At 41.6% G+C, this 10,499-nt stretch overlaps 1 protein-coding gene across 1 annotated transcript; it reads right to left on the bottom strand.

Annotated features, from left to right (window-relative positions):
- Positions 1-2,362: 2,362 nt before the first annotated feature.
- LOC148658704 (guanylyl cyclase-activating protein 2) lies at positions 2,363-8,829 on the bottom strand. The gene is made up of 4 exons (XM_088640208.1): positions 8,291-8,829; positions 6,594-6,743; positions 4,571-4,685; positions 2,363-3,063 (listed from the first exon to the last, which is right to left on the bottom strand). Exons 1-4 carry the CDS (start codon positions 8,489-8,491, stop codon positions 2,936-2,938), a joined length of 594 nt encoding a protein of 197 aa, XP_088496334.1. The 5' UTR covers positions 8,492-8,829; the 3' UTR covers positions 2,363-2,935.
- Between the last annotated feature and the right edge of the window lie 1,670 nt (positions 8,830-10,499).

The following is a 10,499-nucleotide window of genomic DNA, read 5'->3' as shown; positions in this document are numbered from 1 at the left end:
AGTACTACCAATTAAATGGAAATTCCTAGAGAGTACAGAAATTGTCTGTGGGATCCTTTGTCACAGCATCATGAATGGATGGTTTAGAGAGTTTACATGGGAAACCTGAAAATACCTTACAAATATACCACAGTATCTGATTATTAGGTATATCAAGCAGCAGGCACATAGGGTTGTGGCCTTTTGAGAGAGTGTAATTAGCTTTGCACTTTCCTGCCTCTTATAGGACAGCATTTTCCTAAAAGAACATCACAGTCTTGGCTTTTATAAATAAAACAATCTTTATTTACAGTCATACATACAGTACAAAATGCTGTCCAGTCAACATACAGTAATCTGCACTGAAGCTCCTTTTTTAAACCAGGTTTCAGTGTTGGTCTAAACCGATACAGCATTAATTCAACAAATCCTAGACATTCAAGCAGGATTACCTTTTTGTCCAGAAAGTGGAAAAACTATTGCAAGCATATATACAAAGTTTATAGCAGCTTTTGCTTATTGGTCTTGCTTATGTGTTTCTGTCTCAGTGATTAAAAGCACAAAGTTTTTTTCTGTATTGCCTAAAAATGTGCTAAATCCAGATAAGTATGTACAATCTTCACATCCATTCACTGCAGCATAGTGAGAATATAGCACTGCCTGAATAGGACACTGTGTTTCCCAGACAATGGAAAAACCATCAGTAGCCAAAACCAGTGAGCGCTGGTATCATTGGCTGTCTCTAGTCTCCTGTTTTATTGATGTTATCTAATTGTATTTTCATGAAACCCACCCAAAATGTTCTCATAATTCTGACCACGTTTTCCTGAACATCTAGAAGGACGTTCCTTTCAGGAGCATGGTTTTGAATAAAAGCAACATGGTTTGTTAGGTTCTGAGCTGGGTCACAGGCTAGGAAATGTTTAATAATGCACAAATGATGAGAACAAACCAAGACTGAAAGCATGATGTTAGAAATGGGCTTTGAAAGCAAACCTGAGCTGACTGAGAAGACTTCAAGCTGTATGGACTGCAGAGACTGTTTCACAAAACAAAAAGGCCACGTGTATGTCAGGACAGGGGTGTGAAACTTTTGGGAGGTTTCACAACCTCCCCCTTCCCTATCCCAAGTTCATTACATTCGTTAAATGAATTCTGTCTGCGGGTCATAGGGGTTGTACCTAAATGAGTGCAGAGATGAGGGGATGCAACTGAAATTCTGACAGGAAGACATTATAGTGCTTATTCAGCAGTTTAAGCACAGATTTAGCAGTATAGCAGCACTGATTGCTGAATCAGACATCCCTGCTCCTCTGGTGTTTTGAAGGAGATCCTTTGGTAGAGAGAAAACAAATCTCACTGAAAAGGTTTACATACAGTAAAGTGGCAACAAGTCACGAAGCATGCAAAGACAAACAAAAGGTGGAGAGAAAAATCTGACAGGCCATCACACAACTGGGATTTCTAAGAACACTACCATCGGAGAGAGACAGAGAGGAAAAACAACCACATCAAAGCATCTCTGTTTCAGACAGAAACTTCCGGCGTTGTCAGAAGATTGGCTATCAGTTGTAACTAGTTGTCAGGACTAGTGGCTTCGCTTTGCAACTCTAACACTGTCCTGGTACAGTAGCATTTCTACAAGCACTTGGTCTGTCTTGCTTTTCAGTAGTTCAGTTCGGTTCCAAAGAATGCGATAAAGGGAAAAAATATAGAGAGTAGAGAGTGGTCTTGTCCCAGCTGTAGCCCAAAACCCTAAGTCCTACTCCACTGAAGTCGGGATTTAAAGTTCATGATCATTCGAGGGTGTAGCATTATAAAAGTGTTGGTTACGCAACTCAGAGTAAAAATGTTTTCCTGTTGTTGATGCTTGAATAGCAGCCTATCTGTGAGGATGAGTCTGCCCACACTCCCCTCCTAAATTTTGTGAGGAAAGAGATAGGGAGCTGCAGCAAAAGTGTGGATGGGGTGATAGGTATATAAGTGAAGACCCGGGTGCGAAATTTACAGTATATGTGTAGGAGAGCAGAAGTTATGAGATTAGGATTTGTTATAAACACCATTTGCAGTACCGAGAGCTCCCTAAGCATCAGAGTGTGTTTGATGTAGGTTGGGTTAACAGTTTAAAACATTTAAATCCTAATTTGTGCTGGAGAGAGATATATGTGGTGATCAATGAATGAAATCTGGACAAAATGATTTTTTAAAATTTGGAATAAAAAGGCTCCCTCAGGCCTTGATAAGGAGGTATCCCCTCACAGAGCTGAGAGTGCAGAGGCATCAACTTAGTGCACTCAGATGTTACAAGCCTGTAAGTGAAGTTTTAAGAGCCTTGTAATCCTGTAATGAGCTGTTGAGTGCTTTCCTTCACTGAGAACAATCTCCTAAGACCTTAAGAACATCAGGAAAAAAGCACTTTGACCCATTGTTTCTTACATAAGAATGAATTACAGCCTAGGAAGATGCTCCTAAAGCATTCCAGATTAATAGTGTCAGCGGACTATAAGGTTTGCAACAATGCTGTTTGCTGGTGACAATGATGCCCAGTTTATTGGCTTGCATTCTAGAATGTTCAGATGCATGTAGGGATTGTGCAGCAGCCCAATCCAGTGGAAAAAGGGTTTTTTCCATTTGGTGCCAAGAGATGCATGAACTAGGTTGTCCCCCCATGTCTGTCACTCCTCTCTTGGAACTCCATTTCACATCACAGGAATTCCCAATACAGGGACAGGAGGATACCACACAAAGACATAACTCATATCGACTAGAAAACCTTTCGAGCCTTTCGAGCTCTTCTACACAGAACGCCTCCATCAGAGCAGAGTAGTGCAGCCGAAACCTCTTTTTACAAAAAAGGGAAACGGAAAAAAGAGTGGAAGACCGTAAGGTTTAGGAGTGATGGCTGAGAGGTCTCTGAATCGCGGGAGAGATCCTGTTTCGGAGCGCCTGCGCCACGCTAGAACAGGGCGCTCTTCCTGCGCTGCTCGCTGATCCAGCAGCCGGGATTGACGTCCATCTGCAGCATCTTCATCACCCACTTGTCCCTCCGTGCCCCGTCGATGAATTCATCCAGAGACAGCTGGCCTGCGGAGACCAGGGCCCTGTTAACACCTCGAGGGGCAGGGCAGCCACGTGCTGCAAACTCTCCCTGCCTCGCTGGAACGGTTTAACGCTCTCAGCGAGGAAATGTGGGTGGAAATGCTAACTGTCCCACTTTATTTTACACTGCTGGCAATTTTTAATAACCAGGCCTGTTCTGTTCAAGATGTATTTTATTACTTATTAATTTTGATACTAATTTTGACCATTTCTATTGCATCAGTAACATCATTTATTGCTCCTCATTAAACATGCAATTAAAGATTATATTATTATATTTATACTATATAATATACTTTAACATTTCACATACGGGGCATTTACTGTAATAATCTGCACAATCTTTTAGGTTATTCTTTTTAAAATTTATATGTGTAGGCTAAATAGAGCAAGTGCTGGCCTGGAAGAGTGAGGAGGGAGGAGGAATCTCCTTTAAGGACATATTTGGTGCAGAATGAAGGCAGCTTCACAGCTCTTCAACCAAAAGCTTTTCCTTTCATGTAAGAGAAACTAGATCTTGCTGTTTTTCCATCATGATGATGCAAAACCACACAACTCTACAGAGCCACAACTTTGAGAAAATTGTGTTTACTGATCAACAACACCTTGGCAAAGAACTTGGGCAATTTTTTCATTGCTATAAGCCAATCCAGGAGTGCCGTGTTTCCAGTATGACAGTGAGAGAAATAAAGTGCCAGGATTACAATGGCAACTGAAAACAATCTTGCAGTTTTGCTATGGTCAGCCTTTTCTCATGACCTGTGGGACCAACTCACTAGAGACATGGGTGACAACTGCAAGAGGCCAGCTTTTGCTGATCATCTGTAGCTGCACAGGAAGCAAGGAGGAACCTCTCAAAGGCATCTGTCCAGCAGGTATCATGGCTGCAAGGACTGCATTAATGTTAATGTGGGGGTGGGGGGGGGGGGGGTCATACTGTATATGATACCAACTTTTTAATGTCTTTCACTGAAACCATTTTGGGATGGACTGATCCGTACTTTTCTTCACTTATTTTTCAGGATTTTGTTTGATATCTATGATTAAAACATTTGATTGAATCCGTTTGAGCTGAGTGTTGGGTTAATTTAGTGCATCGACTTAGCTATTCAAGCGACATGCAGAAGTGCCTGTAATCAGCAGGCATAATCAGTTGACCGGGAATAACAACACCAAGAAATAAGTGTACTGGAAGGATTATGATGTGTTTAGTGAAAATTTGCCTTACCCCATTTGGCTGAGGGGAAGGAGGCTGGGACCCCCATGCAGAGTGAGGAGTGACCAAAGGGCTGAGGTGGAGATGGTGTGGAGGTGGAATGCAAAAAGATGTATACGAGGGTGGGAAGGGGATCCCCTATTTGTAGTGGTTTAGTAGAGGAAATGATGTCAGGAGTGATTGCTAATTACTGACAGCCGAGTCTGTGGTTGTTGGTTGTTGTTGGTTGTTGTCAACCCTCCTGATTTGTTGTTACAAGTTCTATAAAATGCTTACCATCGCCATTCTCATCGACCAGCTGGAATATCCTGTCCACAACTTGATCTGGAGTGAGGAGGTGACATGTCTCATCTGTGTCCCCATGGCATGCCTTCTTCAGCCGGTATATGGACTGAAAAACAACATAGACCTTCACAGTACAAGACATAACATACTGTACCAGCATAGTGCTTTAGAGCTCGAAATGTGTAGTTCGTAACGGATTACTATATCATCTTGTAACATTTGTGACTTGGAATATATTGTTGTCTGACAACAACAAAGACATTGTCCTTTAAGCAAATAAAATCATAAAAACATTTGATGAAATGAATATACTGTATGTGCATGACATCAGATTTCTAAGCTTCATATGTTACTATTATGTTTTTAAAGGATGCAAAACACAGCGGCGCAGTTTGAGAAGTTCGGAAAAATATTATTACAATGACTCTCTGGTGAGTATAGTCTGTTTCCACAAAAATTAATTCTTTTCTGCTTTAAGGAAAACAAGGAATAACCTTCTGTGTTAGTATAAAAAGTTTAAGATGACATATCAGAAAAAAGACATAATGAGATTCCTCAGAGGTCTGCTCAGTTTATGTAACAAATCTTTCACCTCCATAGAGTTACAACAGGTGGCCTGCTTGTTTCTTAAACAGCAAGGAGAAAAACAAACAAAAGTCTAAAAAAACTCTGTATTTCATGTCTTTAGGCTAGACTTCTTAAATAGCTTATACTGCTCATAATTATCTCCTTTGGAAATTTTAAAAATCACAATGTCTTGATAACTGAAAGTGTATTTCAGAAAGCTCCAAATTATTTTATTATTTTCATAATGTTTCCTCAAAAACTACACACACAGTCTGAAGAAATCATGTGTCTTCTTCATGTGCCCCCTGTCTATTTCTGTCCCTGCTTAGTGCGCTAATACAGACCCAGCCTAGCTTGGGTGACTGCCTGCTGGTAAAGGAACAAGGGGATGCATGCCAGGGTGGAAGAACATGCTAATGGACTTTTTGTCAGGTTGGCAGACAGCGCAAGGAGTAAAGAGAGAGAACACAACACCTCACAGATATCTGATCTCTTCAGAAATGGACCTTTGGCTTTTGGCCTTTGGAAGGACAGACACTAGATGCCTCATCCCCAGATGTTGTGACTCATTGATGCAGCTTTTACAGAGACACTGAGATTTCAGTTTCTACCATCATCCTGAGCTCTCGTTGCCACTAAGTCTTTAGCTCTCAATTGGTTTACCTGCTTAAGGTGACCTTGTAGCACTGTCTGGAGCAATACAGCTATTGAGCTGAGGCTGAAACGGTCTTGATACTTGTGAGGAAATACCTAAAGGCACTTAATTAGCACTATACCCCTAAGAACCACCCTTCCCTCCCCTTGGAAACAGTGGTAATTTAGTTTAATACATTCATGTAGAAGAACTGTTGAAGAGCTCTGATATCGAGAGTGCTTTGAGTAAGGACTATGGTCTCCAATGGTAACGTCCTTCTGTAATGGTTGTTTGTTTCTAGAATTCTTCCAGTAGGGATTAAGGCTGACAAACACTGTTACATCTTTGAAAACTTCTCTGTATGAACAGGGGGTTTGCACGGTGATGGTTAGGAACCTGGACTGTGATGGGAAAATAATGTGTCCCCACTGTGTGCCAGCTGCTATACCCTTGAGAGAGGTATGCCCAGCGTGCTCCAGAAGTGGATATCATTATTACTGGGTATTATTTGGGTAAGCCAGAAATGAGCCAGGGACATACCCAAGGGGAATCAGGAACTCTAAATTTACCTAATGCTACAGAAACCAGGACAGACTGGATGGACAGATTAGCCCTGAGGCTTCAGCATGGACTTCACAATTTCTTTCTTACTGTAGCACACTCCATCAGACAGCCCAATCAAGGACGTTATTCATGGGAGGTGCCCCGGTTGCACACAGTCTGTTAATGCTCATGCTGTGAACTGGCTTTCTCAAAGCCTTTAGGAGAATTCTTTGCACTGTTTTTTTGAAGAGTCTGAATATTTCCGCTCACCTCCACGATTTCGAGGAGCTCGGTCTTGTCGATGCAGCCATTCCCGTCTTTGTCGTACATTTTAAAGGTCCATTTCAGTTTGTGCTCCAGCTTGCCGCGCAGAACCAGGTTTAATGCCGCCACATATTCCAGGAAGTCAATCGTGTTGTCCTGGTCAGTAAAGAAGAAATGAACAAATGGAGCATGAGCACCCAGACTGAAGTCCTAAGGTAGTTACAGCATATCAACAGGGGGGTTTGATTACATTTTTTCTTAAAAAGACTCCCAGCAGCTCTCGATCCACTACCTCCACTTACAGAATATGTATGATTGCAGGTTCAAGCACTGGTGTCCTGAATCCGAAACCAGATTATTCACTAAATTGTTCATGAAGTGTGTGGGGGTTGTTGAGCAGTCGCATGATGGTCAACGCTGCTGACTCTCAGCTCTCGGGTCCCTGATTTCATTATGGGCTGGGCTGTCTGGGCTTTCTGTGCGGAGGTTTCACATTCTTGCACATTGCAGGTACTCGGGTGTCCAGCCACCTCCTAGAGACATACTGGGAGTTTTATTTGGCATCGCTAAGTTGCCCATTCTAGTCCAAAACGTTTTTCTACTTCCAATCTGGGGTTAAGGGGGAGCAGGAGTCTATCCCAGCAAGTAACTGGCACAAGGCAGGGTTCATCCTGGACAGGATTCCAGTCCCTAGCAGGACACACACAGACACAAACACAGACACACACAACTAGGCCAGTTTTCTCAGATTCCGGTTATCCCACCAGTATGTTTTTGGACTGTGGGAGCAAACCTCTGTGCCACTATGAAGCCCTAAACACTGATCAATCCTTGCAAAAGATGTTCATTTTTTTTGTCCATGAACTCAGTTAAAACACAGGGGATCAAGGCTCATTGCAACTTTATGTCAAAGTTATGCTGCCTGTACAAAGGAAATAAAAAGTTGCTACTTTTCTGGTCAGGTGACAAAGTTTAGATTTTATCTTGTGCACATATAGACAACCACTTGCCAGGAGATTACACTACACTGGAAGTAAAATGTTTTATGTCTGATTTCCAAGTAATTGTGATATTAAACTGGATGATTAAAATGTCTCAAAGACACCCTGTTCTACTTGTCTGCTTTTAAATAAGTGAAAGCACTCAGACCGTTGTCAGAGAGTTTTTTGATTAGTTACTAGTAACTTATGCATTTTCCTAGAATATCCAAAGGGAATAAATTGAAAACAAAATATTAAGTCATGATAGCACTGAGCACTGGGACCTTGGATGGCACATTGTTGGTTAGAGCTTCTGTTCAATTGTCTTTGTTTCATTATATGGATTCTGTTGACGCTCCTTTTCAGTTCAAAGGAATTTTATCATATATTAAAAAAATAAATCTTATCTATTATTAAGCACAATAAATGAAATATCTGCATAGTCAAGCAGTACTTATTTTTTAAATAAACTCCATCAATGCCCAGCTACCATCTCAACACATGTTTATACAATCATCAGTAATATATACAGTCATATATAAGCTATTTAATTTTTAATACAAAATAATCAAGCAAACATGCATTTTATGAGTGATATAATCATTGCTGCCTTCTTTTTACACTGCTATAATGCATAATCTCCCCACAAATTGAATTACTCTCCATGAAAGAACAGCAGAGGGGTCAAGTGGTTTATGTGAAGGAATGGCCACTGTTTCTTACCCCGTTCTTGTCGAAAGCCCGAAACATGTTCTCGATGTATTCTGACGCTTCCTGGTTGTCTGTCACCCCAAAGAATCCCTTGAACTCGTGCATGAAGAGCGTGCCGCTGGGGCATTCCACCACAAACTTCTTGTACCACTCCTGCAGCTCCGCCACGTCGATCTCCACCTTGTCGTTCTCTTCGCTCAGCTGCTGTCCCATGGTCCCGAGACTGTGTCTCTGTGTCTCAGGCCCTTACCTGCTCTCTGCTGTCTTCTGTTCCCTGTCCGTACGCAATCAGCTACTCCTCACTTGACATTGCTTCCCCCACAGGACTGACGGGCAAAGGAAAAGAGAATCTGCCTCCTTGTCTTCACCTCCTACAATACTGGGTTTTATTTGAAATTTTGATGGCTGTTTGATTTTGGTTTTTTAAGTCAATAATATGTGGTGGCAGTTTTTTTTTGTGCTTAATTTGTGAGGAGGGCGGAAGACAAGCAACTGAAATGGAGTGTCCTGCCTCCAGCTCTAGAATGCTTGCACTGCGGCCAGCCCCTGGCATCGGTTTTGTCTAAGATCGCTCCAGGGATTTGAAGCGTCAGCTCCTGTCACAGTCAATTAGCAGGCAGTATGTTCATTAGGAAATTCCCTCTAATGCATCACAGAGACCTTTGCATAGAAGACTTGCCCTTTCAGCCCTATTCCTGGTGTCTTCTAATGCCAAACCAAATAGATCACTGGGATTGATGGCACTAAAGAGTCCTTTGCCCTCCTCTGCTGTGACAGTAAGAGGTGGGAAGGAATTTTCTTTGACAGGGACGGCACAAATCCCACTATAGTTTTAATTTGACTTGTCTACTTAGTCTTTGCTCTTTCTTTGTTCCTGGAAGTCTGCGCATCACCAAGTGAGACACAGTGGCCTACACCACAGATTTGTTCTGATTGGGTCTCTGAGCTTAACAATATGACAAATGTATTTAATACACCCGCTAGTGCAGCAGAAACAGAGCAACAGAAGATTCAGAGGTGCAGGGACACATGACTTCCAAGAATGAGATGCAAGTGGTGTTACAGGAGAAGGTAGGGTGCTACGGAGAAAGGCTGCTGCAGTGAGTTGCGTCATGTGATCAGAAAAAAATAACATCTAAGGAACCGCATTAGGATCTCCTCCCTTTGTTGAAATGTTCAACAGAAAACTCAGAACCAGTTTATTTCCTGGGGAGCACAGTTTCATTGTGTAGAGCTGAAACTCTCCAGATTATCACCATCGCTAGTCACACTTTTATGCTTCACTCTGGCGGACAGGGAGTCATTGCACCTCAGTAAACTATTTTGACTTTGAAATACTATATCTTACATCTTGTCTGTTGGTCAGACTACAAGGAGGTTCAGCGTTCAGGTCCCATCCTGGACCCAAAAGTTGCTACCTTAACCATTGGGCCAGTTTGCCACCAATCTTCTCCAAAGCCGATCTCACCTGAAAACAGTTCCAACATGGTGAAATCCCATGTAATTAATCTGTCATAATTCATTCTGTGACTTCCTTAATATCTAGTTGTTTGGGCAATATACGCTGCTCTGTTTCTGCTAAAATATTTCCAGAGGGGGATTTTTCATAGCTTCTGCACTTGCTGTCAGGCTGCTAAGTGAGAAAGCTCATGTTTTTCATGAGTCTGCCTGTTGGTCAGAGTATGCGCACCATGGTTTACTTCTGCAGCAGTCACCATCAGTTTATCTTTCACTATGAAAATACAGGCTATATCATAATATGAGTGTGGTGGATTTAAGTAAGCATTTTCCTCAAAGATAAAATATTTCACATCGCATTACTTTTTGGGAAACATTGTGCTTTAAATAAAAAATGTCAATGGAAAACAGCCTGTGAAAGACATCAAAATAAATCAGATGATCGATTTCTTGATTTATTTAACCAATTGAGGGTTAAATTTATTGATTACATTTGCTGATTTATTTATTCAACCAATTCTCCTTGTTTTACAGTAATGACATGGATGTCCACCTGAATGAAACTAAACATGTAAAACAGGAACAGACATGAGTTGTTATCAGAATGATTGGCATCAACAGCAGATCCTGCTAAAAGCCAGTGAGGGACTGTCACAAAAGCACAGAGAAGCCAGTCAGTGAAGCTACAGTATATCACTAAAATAACTTTTTAAGCACAGTACATGTCAGTGAATTCTGGACAGTGTAGAACTCCAGCACAGTA

Source organism: Lepisosteus platostomus, chromosome 7, assembly GCF_059453375.1.
Source record: "Lepisosteus platostomus isolate fLepPlt1 chromosome 7, fLepPlt1.hap1, whole genome shotgun sequence".
Taxonomy (NCBI): Eukaryota; Metazoa; Chordata; class Actinopteri; order Semionotiformes; family Lepisosteidae; genus Lepisosteus; species Lepisosteus platostomus.
Note: the sequence above shows the minus strand (reverse complement) of the source record. Positions and strands in the feature narration are given on the sequence as shown.

What these genes read in the sequence shown, in the direction of transcription:
- LOC148658704 (XM_088640208.1), bottom strand. Translation starts at nt 8,491, where the DNA reads ATGGGACAGCAGCTGAGCGAAGAGAACGACAAGGTGGAGATCGACGTG. An exon ending in GGGCTTTCGACAAGAACGGG is followed by an intron (nt 6,744 to 8,290) that starts GTAAGAAACAGT and finishes TTTACTGACCAG; the next exon opens with GACAACACGATTGACTTCCT. An exon ending in AGCTCCTCGAAATCGTGGAG is followed by an intron (nt 4,686 to 6,593) that starts GTGAGCGGAAAT and finishes GTTGTTTTTCAG; the next exon opens with TCCATATACCGGCTGAAGAA.